Consider the following 15,868-nt stretch of genomic DNA (forward strand, 5'->3'; position numbering starts at 1 on the left):
ATCTTGATTGCGAGACAGAGGAGGAGGAGGAGGAGGAGGGTGCTTTAGTGGAGGAAGCATACACCTCCGCAGATACCAGCACCGAGCTGGGGCCCGCAATTCTGGGGGTGGGTAGGACGTGAGCGGTCCCAGGCTCTGACTCTGTCCCAGCCTCCACTAAATTCACCCAATGTGCCGTCAGGGAGATGTAGTGGCCCTGCCCGCCTGTGCTTGTCCACGTGTCCGTAGTTAAGTGGACCGTGGCAGTAACCGCGTTGGTGAGGGCGCGCACAATGTTGCGGGAGACGTGGTCGTGCAGGGCTGGGACGGCACATCGGGAAAAGTAGTGGCGACTGGGAACTGAGTAGCGCGGGGCCGCCGCCTCCATGATACTTTTGAAGGACTCAGTTTCCACAACCCTATACGGCAGCATCTCAAGGCTGATGAATTTTGCTATGCGGACGGTTAACGTTTGAGCGTGCGGGTGCGTGGCGGCGTACTTGCGCTTGCGCTCGAACACTTGCGCAAGCGACGGCTGAACGGTGCGCTGAACTACACTGCTGGATGGGGCCGAGGACAGCGGAGATGAGGGTGTGGGTGCAGGCCATGAGGCGGTAGTGCCTGTGTCCTGAGAGGGGGGTTGCATCTCAGTGGCAGGTTGGGGCACAGGGGGAGAGGCAGGGGTGCAAACTGGAGACGGTGAACGGCCTTCGTCCCACCTTGTGGGGTGCTTGGCCATCATATGTCTGCGCATGGTGGTGGTGGTGAGGCTGTTGGTGTTGGCTCCCCGGCTGAGCTTTGCGCAACAAAGGTTGCACACCACTGTTCGTCGGTCATCAGGCGTCTCTGTGAAAAACTGCCAGACCTTAGAGCACCTCGGCCTCTGCAGGGTGGCATGGCGCGAGGGGGCGCTTTGGGAAACACTTGGTGGATTATTCGGTCTGGCCCTGCCTCTACCCCTGGCCACCGCACTGCCTCTTGCAACCTGCCCTGCTGATGCCCTTGACTCCCCCTCTGAAGACCTGTCCTCCTGAGTAAGCGTTGCACACCAGGTGGGGTCAGTCACCTCATCGTCCTGCTGCTCTTCCTCCGAATCCTCTGTGCGCTGCTCCCTCGGACTTACTGCCCTTACTACTACCTCACTGCAAGACAACTGTGTCTGATCGTCATCGTCCTCCTCACCCACAGAAAGTTGTTGAGACAGTTGGCGGAAGTCCCCAGCCTCTTCCCCCGGACCCCGGGAACTTTCGAATGGTTGGGCATCAGTGACGATAAACTCCTCTGGTGGGAGAGGAACCGCTGCTGCCCAATCTAAGCAGGGGCCCGAGAACAGTTCCTGGGAGTGTTCCCGCTCCTGAGCAGGTGTTATTGTAGTGGAGTGAGGAGGCTGGGAGGAAGGAGGAGCAGCAGACAGAGGATTCGGATTGGCAGCAGTGGACGGCGCAGAACTGCGGGTAGACGATAGGTTGCTCGAAGCACTTTCTGCCATCCACGACAGGACCTGCTCACACTGCTCATTTTCTAATAACCGTCTCCCGCGTGGACCCATTAATTGGGCGATGAATGTGGGGACGCCAGAAACGTGCCTCTCTCCTAATCGCGCAGCAGTCGGCTGCGACACACCGGGATCAGGAGCTCGGGCTGTGCCCACACCCTGACTTGGCCCTCCGCGTCCTCGGCCGCGTCCACGTCCTCTAGGCCTATCCCTACCCCTCAGCATGCTGTATTACCAGTGATTTGATTTCACAGGCAGGAAATAAATTGGCGCAAGACTGCAGGCCAAATATAATTTTTGCCCTTTTTGGAAAACGAAAGGCCCCACTGCCTCTAGTGAATGAATTATCTAAGTTTAATAACTGTGCTGTGTCCCTGCTAATGTGTCACAGAACGTGAAGGTAGCAGAGTTATTATAACTCTTGGAGAGCAGGTATTTTTTTCCCAATTAAGGAAAGCAAATGGCGAAGCCAGCAGTAAAGCGTAGCTGGGTGCGTCTGATTTAGCAATGTTGTTCACGCAGCTCACACGTGTCCACCGCCCTTAGGACGGACAGAGGCTGGACAAATAGATTTGTTTTCAGTTTTTTTCCACCAAAAGGCAGCACTGCGTATATTCAATGAACATGAGAAGTTTAATAACTGTGCTGTGTCCCTGCTTATGTGTCACAGAACGTGAGGGTAGCAGAGTTATTATAACTCTTGGAGAGCAGGTATTTTTTTCCCAATTAAGGAAAGCAAATGGCGAAGCCAGCAGTAAAGCGTAGCTGGGTGCGTCTGATTTAGCAATGTTGTTCACGCAGCTCACACGTGTCCACCGCCCTTAGGACGGACAGAGGCTGAACAAATAGATTTGTTTTCAGTTTTTTTCCACCAAAAGGCAGCACTGCGTATATTCAATGAACATGAGAAGTTTAATAACTGTGCTGTGTCCCTGCTTATGTGTCACAGAACGTGAGGGTAGCAGAGTTATTATAACTCTTGGAGAGCAGGTATTTTTTTCCCAATTAAGGAAAGCAAATGGCGAAGCCAGCAGTAAAGCGTAGCTGGGTGCGTCTGATTTAGCAATGTTGTTCACGCAGCTCACACGTGTCCACCGCCCTTAGGACGGACAGAGACTGGACAAATAGATTTGTTTTTAGTTTTTTTCCACCAAAAGGCAGCACTGCGTATATTCAATGAACATGAGAAGTTTAATAACTGTGCTGTGTCCCTGCTAATGTGTCACAGAACGTGAGGGTAGCAGAGTTATTATAACTCTTGGAGAGCAGGTATTTTTTTCCCAATTAAGGAAAGCAAATGGCGAAGCCAGCAGTAAAGCGTAGCTGGGTGCGTATGATTTAGCACTGTTCTTCACGCAGCTCACACGTCTCCACCGCCCGTAAGGACGGACAGAGGCTGGACAAATAGATTTGTTTTCAGTTTTTTGGCACCAAAAGGCAGCACTGCGTATATTCAATGAATAACAACTGTGTTGTCGCCCTGCCTATACAATTCTTTCCCTGCAGTATCAATGGAGGGTGCAATGCTCTGCAGAGGCGATTTTGAGAAGCAAAAAAAAATGCAGCACAGCTAACAGCAGCCTGGACAGTACTGCACACGGATAAATATGGCCCTAGAAAGGACCGTTGAGGTTCTTGAAGGCTACACTCACTCCTAACACTCTCCCTGCCTATGCAGCACTTCTGTCCCTAATGCCAGGTGCAACGGTCTGCAGAGGCGATTTTGAGAAAAAAAAATTTGCCACTGCTAACAGCAGCCAACACACAGCTATCAGTGGCCCTAATAAGGACCTTTGGGGGGTCTTGAAGCCTACACTAACTACCAATTCTTTCCCTACAGCAGCTCCGGTACAAACAGCACTGTCCCTCATCTAACTCACACCGCATCTGAGGCGAACCGCGGGAGGGGCCGACTTTTATGTTCGGGTGACACCTGATCTTCCCAGCCACTCACAGCAGGGGGGTGGTATAGGGCTTGAACGTCACAGGGGGAAGTTGTAATGCCTTCCCTGTCTTTCAATTGGCCAGAAAAGCGCGCTAACGTCTCAGGGAAGGAAGTGAAAGTAACCAGAACACCGCATGGTGTTCGTTACGAATAACGAACATCCCGAACACCCTAATATTCGCACGAATATCAAGCTCGGAAGAACACGTTCGCTCATCTCTAATCATTTCCCATCGATAATGTGTCATTAATGTCTATTCTGGGAAACCAATAAAACACAAATGGGTGGTAAAAAGGAAGCTACAGGAAGTTTAGAATTCTAGCAGTTTTACAACTTTTACAATTTTTAAGAAATGTTTGCGGTCTAACTCAGTGGAGGACACTGACTACAGAGGCGAACGCATATATTTCTTGAAAATCTCAGAAAAACGGGACAATCACAGAAATGTCTGCAAGAAATCTTTCATATCTAAATAACAATAATGAATTGTGTCATATGAAAGAGAATTACATTATCTTAGTTTCTTGCCTGCAAATTAATAGACAGTAGTAATACCCTGTTTCCCTGAAAATAAGACATACCCTGAAAATAAGACATAGAATTTTTGAGGATGCAAAATGATTTTTCAGGCTTTTTGAGGATGCTTGAAATATAAGCCCTACTCCAAAATTAGGATCTATTAACAGTTAATTAAAAAAGTCAATTTAAATAGTGTCCAGGCAGCTATACATGTAAAACAGTTCAATCTTTTTGAACAGAAATTAATATAAGACACTGTCTTATTTTCGGGGAAACACAGTAGGACAAGGAACCGCTTTACCTACTGCACAAGTTGCTCCTGTATAGTGAATGTCTGATATCACATAAGCGTATTATGAGCGCATTTATGTGCCCATAATACAAATGAGTGTCCTGACCCAAACTCATCATTCTGAGGCACTTATTACAGGCACATAGGTAAAGGTAAAGTCCCCTGGTGCAAGCACCGAGTCATGAGGCACTCCTAGGGTGACGTCACATTGTGATGTTCTCTTGGCAGACTGCTTTTGCGGGGTGGTTTGCCATTGCCTTCATCCCGTCATCTTTTACTCATTTTACTGACCTCAAAAGGATGGAAGGCTGAGTCAACCTTAGCCGGCTACCTGAACCACGCAGGGATTGAACCCGCAACCCGTAGGTTGTTAGCAAGAGCTTAGGACCACATTTCTGCTGCCTTAACTCTCTGTGCCACATGGGACCCTTTAGAGGCACATAAATACCCCCCAAACTGAGGTAGACCCGAAATGCATCAGACAGTTAAACTGTGGTTATCCCATAAATGTTTAAGAGGGGAATACCCCTTTAAGGCTCAAACATGCCTGATCATTAAGTGGTTATAGGGAATCTGTCAGCAGTTTTAACCCTACTATACTAAATATAGGGGCAGAGCACTAAATTAGAGCAATTTTCATAAATAACTTTATCTTTCCTTTTGAAAGCAGACCTGCATAAACTGACTTTTAAGATATCCTGCGCTGCCTGCAAATGTCAATGGTCCAGCATGGTCTGTCTCTCCTGGCTAGAGCTGTTAGCATGAACCTCAACCCACCTTGGCTACCAGGTTCACGTCATCTACTGGAGTGCTTTGATCTCTCACGCATGCGCCGGAGGTTTTCGGACTGGCGCATGCGCAGATCATGTTTCCCTTTTGCGAGGAGAGGAGAGTCGGTAAATTCAGTTTAAGCTGGAATCACACATGGGGTTTTTGTGTCCGTTCATTGAGCCAAACACAGTAGTGGATACAAAAGAGAAGTATCAGTCTTTACTTTATATGGTTCTTCTTTTTGGCTTCTGGCTTCAGCTCAAATAACTGGCACAAAAGCTACAGGTGTGATTGTGTGGGCACTTTGTGACGATCAGCTGCCTCCATGGAGCGGTTTATTACTAGAATTCATACAAATTCCTACAATTTTTTATTAAAAAAATATTTAAATATCTTAAGCAATATACATTAGAAACACAATAAACTGTGTGCGACATACAATTCATACTTAACATGGAAAGTAACATTTGTAGGAGGAACATGATTAGTAACATCACAAGGTAAACATTGCAATTAAAGACATTTAGTTGGATGTTTTCCCCTCTGTCCCTACTGAAAATAAATACATGTATCAGATGCAATAATGAGGATGTCTTACAATATCTCAGGTTAATATTCCACATATCAAATATCTCATAAACTTTAAAAGCGCATTAACATTTTTAGTTAATTTTTTATTGCCAAAAAGTATCTACCTGCCCACACCAGTAAAATGAAGTAATGTGCTTTAACCCTTTGCAATCCAATTTTGAATTCAGGGTTTTCTAGGGGGGCTTTCTCTTTTTGCCATTATACAATGGCGCCATCTGCTGGATGGAGCCAGTACTGCATTATGGGACATGCTGGAGAGGCCCCCGTCAACAGAGCAGCCAGTAATATACAGTAAGAATACTCTGCTGGAAGTCTTCCGACATCGGAGCTGTACAGGCTTCAATTAAAATGTCTTTAGACATCAGACAGTGGATTGGAAAGGGTTAAACCTTTTGATCAATTCATACCTTTTAAATAGAAGCTATAAACTTTTCCTGCACATTATGGTAATTTCCAGTGAGTGTTCTGGTGGGCGGGCCAGACTGACTTTCCTAGACAAAGAAGGTCCCCTAACTCCACCCCTCTCTGGCACTGTGCTGTAGATGACGTAGTGGACTGTGTAGGTACCAGGAGATGCCGGACCAGCGCATGTGCAGTTCATATGGCCCTTTGTAGGCCGATTCACCAGACTGAACTGCACATGCACTGCTAATTCCACACTTTCAGATCTATGATCAGTGGCATTTGGAGTGGCATGTGGTTGATATCTCCTATGTCATGCCCGCATAGCACCAGCAAAGTCCAGCCGGGAGAGATGTACCAGCCACCCTACCAGAGATAGTCGGGGCCGCCCATCGGACAGCTCACCAGGAATTACCATGTGGTGTTTGAAAAGTTTATACCTTCTTTTAGTATGAATTGGCCAAAAAGTTTAACAAAATACATTTACAAAAGTACATGACTTCATGTTTTATTGGTAAGGGCAGTTTTATGGACTCGAAAGTGATTACAGATTCCCTTTAGAGCTGCAATTACAAAAATGTGTATTTTTTGTGGCATTTTTTTGCCCATTTTTCCCTGTTTAAAAAAAAACAAAAAACTACCTGTACAAATAAATCGAACACACTATTTATCCTGCACATACAAAAAACCTAAAAAACTGGGCCAAAATGCTTACTTTGTTCATTTAGCTTCCCAAAAAAAACAATTAAAAGGATTAAAAAGCCTTATGTACCCCAAAATGTGAACATAAAAACTACAGTTTGTTACGTAAAAAACAAGCCCTTACAGAGCTCCATCCATGGAAAAACTAAAAAAAAGTTATGGAACTTTGAATGCAGTGATGCAAAGAAAAATAATAATTTTTTAAAAAAGCTGTTTTTTAGTGCAAAAGTGGAAACCCCGCCCCCCCCCCCCCCCCCAATTTTTTTTTATAAATTTTGATATTGTCATAATCATACCAACCCACAGAATAACGCTGAAAAAAATCCCGCAAAAAACAATGGCAGAATTGAGGTGTTTTTTTCTCTCTGCCCTCCAAAAAATGTGATAAAAGTTATGCAATGCATTAGATGTACCCAGAAAGAGGTACATAGAGACTCTAATGAACTGAAATAGCAGTTTTCAATCAGTGTGCACGGTATGCTTGGCAAATGTAAACTGTAAAATGGGTGGTTCTCTGGCTGGACTGTTCTGGGCTTTCTTCCCCTTCATCGAGATAAACCATAGACCTCAGCTAATGATTGATGGTTCCAGCACTTTGGGAATCAGTGCTGTGATATGCCCTACTTGCTAACATCACTATGCATTGGCCGATTCTGAAAGTGCTCAAGTACAGGCTACATCACCAGCTAAAGTATCAGTAAAGAGAAATATGTGACCGAAATATAAAGTTCAATACTATACAAGCTAGCTCTGTCTCTGCCTGGTACACCATGCACATACCAACAGCTAACACAAGGTGTACCCCCAGGTATAACTGAGGAAAGGGCGCGGACCCGAAACACATCTTTTCATGCTGGTACATTTTTCTCTGCACTATTCTATCAGAATAGTCTGACCTTCCAGTGCGACTATCATTGGGTTGGCTGCACCCGAACAACTAGGTCTTTTTCACGACCCACCATCTTAAGAGAGAAGAATCACATCTTCTGCCCATTCCTCTGCCTATATTTATCTAAATCACTCACTTATTCAGGTAGCTCCACCTCTCTCTCTATATTTTTTCCCCTTCCTACCCATCACCAGGTAAAGGGAGCTGGATGTGTCAATTGTTGCTGAGGGTGGTGGTCTGTGCCGATGGTGAGACAAGACCCCATGCCAGTAGAGCTGGATAACCACCCATCAAACAATTTAGAACGAACTAGCATACCGCGTGTGCAACTGCAATTCGGAGCATTGGAGTCACTGTGAAGAGAATCAATGGTATGTTTGGTCTTGTCTACATATTGCCCATCTTTGGTTAGGAGCGGCTTACGATGCAAATTGTCGGTGACAGACTTCTTCTAAGGATTATAAATTTTAATCTAACTTTTAAAGCATTTCGATACAGTTCTGTAATCCTACAGATAGGATGTTTTTTTCTTGCTGTTTTCATTGGGTGAGTACAGATGGCTAACACATTTCTGAATTTTTCATCCAACCTCCATTCACAAACTCCCGTGAAGCAGCTTGTTGTGATAGCCTTCTCAATCTGACCTGACATAGTCCATTTATCTTGTATGTCCAGAAGTTCAAGGTTGTCTTCAATCGGCAGTCATCTTTCATTTATATAATGCAAACATATTTAGCTGTGGTCCAAAAAATACAAGTGTTATATAGATTAGTAAATGGTTGTCATACATATTAGATACCTAAAAACAATTGGTTAATGAGAACATTCATCGATGGTCTTATAAATATGGCGGATGACTAACACCCGTGGGTGATTGTTGTGAATGTTTGATTTTCAGTCTTATTATTTCCTACGCTACCACTCCCCTCACACATTGGATCAACTTGGCCAAACACAGCAATTTTGGCAGGATTTATCGATTGTCAGAGTTCACTCGGACAGCCTGTTTATACAGGCAGATACATCATTGCCTCGTTCAGATGAGAACCCGTTGACTCGTTCACATTCCCTGTAGGAGTTACTGAGAGCAGTTGAACGATCGGTATTTCAACCGAACTATCAGTGAACGAACCAACGATGATTTATATGTCTGTAGAGAATGAACAATGAATGAAAGGCGAACAAGTTATTGTTCATTCTTCGATCATTGGCCGCACTAAAATAGGTCAGCATGAACCAATGGAAATATAACTCAATGGAAATCTATAGGTGCTCATTAAACCATGGCTGCAACATACAGTAGAAGCAGAAACCAAAAATGGCAACAGCACACAAAATAAATTTACTATCGGAGGTATACAAACCTATAATCAATACTCTAACCACATTAAATAATGCAATTATTGTTCATTTTCGCTCTTTTGAACAATTTTTTGGATGACAATTAGAGAGGAGCGAGCATACTTGCTAAGGGCAATTACTCGATCGAGCATTGCCCTTAGCGAGTACATGCCCGCTCGGAGAAAAGATTTGGCTGCTGGCGGCGGGTGGGGAGCTGCGGGGGAGAGCGGGGAGGAACGGAGGGGAGATCTCTCTCTCCCCCCCACTCCCCCCTGCTCATGGCCGCAACTCACCTGTCACCCGCGCCGGCAGCCAAACCTTTTCTTCCAAGCGGGGGAGATACTCGCTAAGGACAATGCTCGCTTGAGTAATTGTCCTTAGCGAGTATGCTCGCTCATCTCTAACGACAATCGTTCCGTATAAAATGGCCTTACCATGTATTGGGCCACCAAACTGTCCCTTGTCAAAAGCAGGTGTCAAAAGATTTCAACATGCCAGATTCTTTCTTCTCTTTGCAGACAGAGGAGTCTGACCGCTGCTTATTACCTCCCCCCCCCCCCATGTGGGAGTGGGGATTTAGTTCTAGTAGTCCATGTAGTCAAGGCACTTGTAGCTTTTTGTTAGCTATGATAGTTGTAGAGCACTCAGCTATCTTTGGTCATATTTACATAATCTTATTAGAATTTATACCACATTCATGTCCTTATATTTAGACCTACAACCCATATACATGTAAGAGTCAGCCATATTTGTAATGGCATAAGTGGGTATTCTCATCTCAGCCAAACATGGCTGTGATGGGAATACTACTGGTAACAAGGTAGCCGGGAGGACAAAAACAGCCGTGTGCAGCTCAGCTGTGTCCATAATTCCTGGCCAACACATACACACAGCATGTGGTCACAGCCACATCTTAAGAACCTGCCCTTACCAGACTTTTATGGTATACCCTATGAGTATGCCATAATAGTTAAGATAAGAATACCCCTTTAATGCTTTTTTTGTGACCATTAATACCTATAGTGAAATATAATTCACTAAGGCTCTATTCATATTTGCATCGGAGGCTCCATTCAGATGTTCTATGTAGGACGTTTTCATCCGGTAAGTATGCTGGACGGGCGGAGGAACCAAATGGACCTCATTATAGTCAATGGATTCCATTCAGCACAGTTTGGTTCTGTTATGAGATGGATCCGGTCATCCAGGGGATTCTGTTTTGATGTCGTGTTTACGGTTATCTGCTATAAACTAATTGACATTCTGAAGTTATGCGAATTATATTTGAGATCTTTCTTCAATGACCTTGTCGACGATTATCCGGTTCCATAAGAAAGAATTAAAATAAAGTGAAATATGAAACTCACTACAAACAATGTGCTGTTTATTTGTGGCACTTTAGTGGCATTTTTAGGTCAGTGACTTTTTGGGTGCTCTGGGGAGGGCAATAATTGTTTTGCATTTATTTAATAGGTCTTGAAAAATGCATGTCACAAGGGGGGATTCACATGGGCGATAAAATCACGCAATTTTCACGCAATGCGAGAGTGAGTAAAAACGCAGAATTATGAAACAAACAATTTTCAATGTTTTCCTTCACATTAGTGAGGTTTTCAACCATGTGATATTGCGATAAAAAAAATTGCGGCATGTCTTATCTTTCTGCGTTTTGAGATATTTTTATCACCCATGTTTTCCTATAGAGCCTCCCTTTTATCGCATCGCAACGCACAAACTGGTGATTTTTATGCGACTCATTTTTAACATTAGAAAGTCTGATTGATTTTTGCACTGAAAATTGCGGCAAAATCGCACGAGAACATCGCAAGGGGCAGCAACAATTTTGCCAGAAAAAGCAGCACTGACGCTCAAAAATCGAGGGAAGAGCCTCATGAAAAACAATGGACCATGTACTTTGAGGAACGTCCACAGATAGGACCTGCCATGGTGAAAAAAACAATGCTTGTGTATATGATCCCATTTAAAAGAATGGGGTTCATATTTGGGTGTCTCGGAATCCTATCCAGACAGCCACGATTTGACCGTGTGAAAACTCGCGGCATGTCCTATTTTTGTTTGAGCCTCGCAGAGGCCAATAGCAGAGCGGAGAGAAGACACTTGGAGAAGGTGAGCGGCGGGTCACTGCAGGGGCATGGGTTGCATCCCGCTGAGAGAATTCTGGCAGCAGGATCCGACCCGGCCATCTGCAGGAGGCCTTACAAGCATTTGAAAAAAGTCACAAAAGGAATTCCAAAAATGAAAGCCAGGTGTGTTTAAGTTTTTTGTGGCTTGTGCTATTCAAGAGGCTGGTCTATCACACAGCATTTTTTCTGAAAAACTGTGTTTTCATGTTGTTTTGTTTTTGGTGTTTTTGTTTTCATTTTTTGGGGTGACCAGATGTTATATTGCAGCGTTCAGGAACTTGTGAATGGGGATCAAGTAATATTTGCATGCAGCTGTACGGGGCCCCACAAAATGAATTTTACTGGTGAGCCTTGGACTTCCCAGTCTGCCACTGTATACAGTCGGGAGGATGAGCTGTGATCTCCTCTATTATAACTGTGTGATCATCATCATCAGTTAAGGCTTAAGGTCCATTTAGACGGGACGAATGTTGGGCAAACACTCGTCCCTGTGTCTTCGCGCTCTCGTGCTCCTGCACAGGAGCTAGTAGTGCTGGCTCGCTCACAGAGCAGCCAGCAGGAGGCTGGGGCGGCTGCAGGAGATTTCTCTCCTCTCGCTCCCCCACCCCTCTGCATTCACATAACATAGTGCCCGTTCAGGACTGAACGGCTACTATTTACAGTGAACGATGAGCGATCAGCTCATTGTCTATTGTTTATGCTGCATAGATGATGGACGATGAGCTGATCGTTCATTGTTCAGTGTAAATAGCGGCCATTTAGTACTGAACAGCCGCTATGTTAAGTCAATGGAGAGGGGCGAGGGAGAGCGATGAGAGAAATCTCCTCCTGCCCCCCCTACTGTAAGTCAGCGATACTAGCTCCCGTGCAGCAGGAGAGAGAAGGTATGTATGGGGACGAGTGTCAGGCATCATTTGCCTGACATTCGTCCCGTCTAAATGGGCCTTAACTCACACGTTTGCAATGGATTCATTCTTACTTTCGCTTATGCGTGCGTATTTCGCGCATGTTTAATTTTGGTGCTCATTTGTACACCAAAGGCACCGCAGGAGCCTATGGGGGTGTGCAATGACCTGCTCAATTTCGCAGGGAAATAGAAAACACTAATTAGACTGCCCAGCCATTTAAATCACGGTCCGGGTGTGTCCCACACAGATGTGAACAGTCCCCAGCAGTGAAGAAAGTACAGTAATAAGCGTAGAGACGCACACAATAGCGCGACCTTCATAATGCAAAAAGTCACACTATCACGGACATTTCTGTGCTTATGCTCATTTGGAGGAGCCCTAAGGCCTCATGTCCACGGGGAAAATCAGGCCCACCGCAGATTGTTCATGCAGAATCCCGCAGCGGGTCCCTCCTTTCCCACGGACATGAGGCCTAAAAAGAACATTTACTAACCTGTCCGGACGCTGCGGATCTTCCCTCCGTCGCGGCCGGATCTTCTTTCTTCAGCCCGGCGGATGTGCTCGGCACGCCGGCAGCGTGCCGAGAGCATGTGCCGTGCACTTTTTTTTAAACTCCTGCTCTCCCGCGCCGAAGAGCAGTAATTCAGCTGCAGGTGTGCTGCGGATCTGGACGGCTTCCATAGGCTTCAGTAGAAGCCTGCGGGAGACCCACACTAAAATGGGGCATGCTGCGGGTGTTTTCCCGCACACGCGATCTGCGTCTCTGGGGACAATGACATCCGTAGGTATTTATTTAACTACCTGCGGGTGTCCAATGCATCCCTATGGGCCGCGGATCTCGCGTGCGGGACACCCGCTGCGGATCTGTCCCCATGGACATGAGGCCTTAGTGTCATAGGAGTGTCTCCCTCCAGGCAGTTTCTGTGGTGCACTCCATGTGGGGCCCTATTTACACGGTCATTATTCTAGTTTTGTGTATTGTGAGGCATACAAAACTTGCACAGAAATACAACCCATTACAGCATGTGTCATTTTGGGGGCAATTTTGCACATTATTTTCTCCACAAAAATATAGCATTGCACTCACATACGAGTTCAGTGGGATTTTTAAAAATTTTTCCTATTGAAATAAAATACGATTTTCACATGTACCGCAATGTAATGCATTTTTCTCACAACGGCATCACACTGGCATATAAAACCCCATCTTTACCAGAGCAGTATCGGTTTGAGTTTCTAGACCGATATCACGCTTGTCCGTGTGAATACAGCCTAATAGTATCACACAAACTGAGAAATTGACAAGAAAGTTATTAAATAGCAGCCCTCTAGTTTAGGAACAAAACTCAGACCCAGGACCGGAGGGAGTGGGGAGGTATATTGCGCTTGTTCTTCTCTGCGGTCCATTCAAGATGGTCAGAGCACTTTTTAGACTACCTACTCCCCATAGTGCATTAGTAGTGCACTATACCTGCTTTCTGATTGGCCAGGACTGCTCACATGACCAGAGCTGGCCAAGGACGGTGTGCATTAGCTGGATAGGAAATCGCATTGGCCATCTTGGACAGCCAAAAAACGGCGCCGAAACTGGTTGATCAAATGGACGGCAGAGAAGAACAAGTGCAGGTTATTAACCCCTGACCCTCTGGTCTCGTGACAGAATTTGGCCTGTAACTAGAAAATTACTTTAAACCAAGCAAATTTTTTTTTTAAGATGTTTAATATGTTGTAAGGATTTCCTTGTAACTCCAAGACTTAGGCCCAATGGTGCACAGCCGGCAATGGTTGCAAGGTTTGGCCCTTTGCCGCTAGTCGTACTGTCTAGCCGTAATCTAACAGTTACAAGAAAACCCTTATAAAATAATAAATGTCTTTAAAAGAATAAAACTATCCTTGGTTATAGGAATATTTGGCTTTGATGTTATATATGGAAGGAAGCCAAAGAATGTAAAAATCAAAAGACGTAATACACTAATAAATGAAGTGTCTTCTCTTCTCCCTTGGGAAGTATTTTTACTTTTTTGGCATGCTAAATCAATAATGTAGCACTACAGCTTACTTTATGGCTAATTAGATAATTAAACATCATCGATATAACTGCTGAAGTGGTATTTCTGTGTAATGTTCCTAATCCCCACCTGTTTTCTCAATCGCTTTGTTTTCTAAATCTAACGATTTTCTATCATTATAGATCATTCATTCGTAAATTGCCTACCTTGCACTTTTATCAATAAGCAATATAACCGCTCCTCTTCGGATGTTGAGATCGCTGATAGTTTCATATTCTCCTAATTCTCTGCCATTGTAGGAAAAGTGCTTCTTCCACGATGTGATTCCTTGTTTTACAAGACTGACTCTAAGGTCCTTTATAGTGTCCGTTGGCCTGACCGACACTGGAAGCATCCGAGAGTCTTCAGGTACATGAACTAAGATCTCAAACTTCACCCAGTGTAAACTTAGCCTTCTGAGCTTTTCCATATCAACATGCTTTAGACATTTTGAAGCAGGGAAGTGGCCTAACCTTCAAAGAGAGCCGGAGTAAATGAATGCCTAGCGTTTCTTGTCGGACTGGTATTGACTGCATTCTTCTTGTATACTCATGTGCTTACAAGACGTGCATGGTCTTGCAGAAATGCAGGTTCACACACTTGTATAATGACACAGTTTGACTTCATGCATGCAGATGTCAGGTCAGGTTCGCTTGTTAAACTTCACTCAAAGGTTAGTATCTTTGGCATAAAATAAGTAAAAATCAAGTTAATATAGCCAAAATAAAATGAATCGGGGTATGTCCTGTTCCAGTAGGATTGAAGATTTGGATTGGTTGGATCCCTTGACCCATTACACTATCTGGTGGCTGTGATCATATTTGACCTACTTTTCTTTGCAGAATTGATTTTTTTAATTCACATTGTTGGCTATTGAGCATGAACTCCATGTTTAACCCCTTAAAGAGGGAACCCGGTGCTTGTTCATATGGCCTATGATCAAGAAAGAAGTGTCTTTCGAAACGCGTCTTAGTATAGACATGCTGTTACACATTGGTTACCAATCAATTGTAATTTAAGGGATTTTTTGAAATAAAAGAAGTGTTTTTAAGGAGCCGGCTTTTCTGTACAGCCTGAGGGCTTATTTACATGAGCGTATATCGGCCGGCGTTTTCACGGCCGGCTGATATACGCTTCCATCTGAGCAGTCCCACCTTTCCCTCGCCCTCACCGGCTCTCTGCCTGTATCCTCCACTCCGGCGTTTGCAATGGGAGGGGGTGGGAGCGGAGCTAAGCTCCACTCTGCCCTGCCCAATCCCATTGCTGGTTAGTGACAAGGGGCGGGGAGGGGGTGGGAGCTTAGCTCCGCCCCTGTCCTGCCCACTCCCATTGCAAACCGCTCGGAGGGGAGGAGAGAAGCAGAGAGCCGGCCAATATACGCTCGTGTAAATAAGCCCTGAAAAACATTAATCCTTGCCTCATTTTATGCTGGTCAGTTAGATATTGACGAGAGACAAACAGTGATTTTCATTAATTATCCAAGACCACCTTGTTTTACAAAAAAAATTTAAGAAAATGTGTCTATGCAGTTGTTCTCATCAATTTATCTTTACCTATTTAATCTAAAAAATTGAGAGGGGGCGGGATTGGGTGGGGCTAAGTTACAGGACTTAGCTCCACCCCTGTCCCGTGCCCTCCCATTGCAAATAGTGCCGAGTGGCGGAGAGGAGGCGGAGGGGGGCAGGAGCTCCCGGCTCTTCCAGCCTGCTCCACCTGCAGAGAGGGATGCCGTATATCGTCCGGGCATGAATACCTGGCTGATATACGGTCATCTGAATAAGCCCGTAAACGTATTTGCATTTGTTTTTGTGCTGCATATTTGTGGAATAAAAGTTGTTTAT

At 44.9% G+C, this 15,868-nt stretch overlaps 1 protein-coding gene and 1 long non-coding RNA gene across 2 annotated transcripts in view; one reads left to right on the forward strand and one right to left on the reverse strand.

The window, feature by feature from the left end:
• Positions 1 to 8,050: 8,050 nt before the first annotated feature.
• On the reverse strand, positions 8,051 to 14,539 carry TINCR (TINCR ubiquitin domain containing). The gene is made up of 2 exons (XM_066604486.1): positions 14,195 to 14,539; positions 8,051 to 8,322 (listed from the first exon to the last, which is right to left on the reverse strand). The coding sequence occupies exons 1-2, from the start codon at positions 14,455 to 14,457 to the stop codon at positions 8,319 to 8,321; spliced, it is 267 nt and encodes an 88-aa protein (XP_066460583.1). The 5' UTR covers positions 14,458 to 14,539; the 3' UTR covers positions 8,051 to 8,318.
• Positions 14,540 to 14,622: 83 nt separating this feature from the next.
• LOC136627093 (uncharacterized) overlaps positions 14,623 to 15,868 on the forward strand; it is a 41,445-nt gene continuing 40,199 nt past the window's right edge. The window contains exon 1 of the long non-coding RNA XR_010792752.1: positions 14,623 to 14,700. This is a non-coding gene — a long non-coding RNA (uncharacterized lncRNA). The remainder of the gene's footprint in view (positions 14,701 to 15,868) is intronic.

The sequence above is a fragment of the Eleutherodactylus coqui genome, chromosome 5, assembly GCF_035609145.1.
Source record: "Eleutherodactylus coqui strain aEleCoq1 chromosome 5, aEleCoq1.hap1, whole genome shotgun sequence".
NCBI classification, from domain to species: domain Eukaryota; kingdom Metazoa; phylum Chordata; class Amphibia; order Anura; family Eleutherodactylidae; genus Eleutherodactylus; species Eleutherodactylus coqui.

What these genes read in the sequence shown, in the direction of transcription:
- TINCR (XM_066604486.1), bottom strand. Translation starts at nt 14,457, where the DNA reads ATGGAAAAGCTCAGAAGGCTAAGTTTACACTGGGTGAAGTTTGAGATC.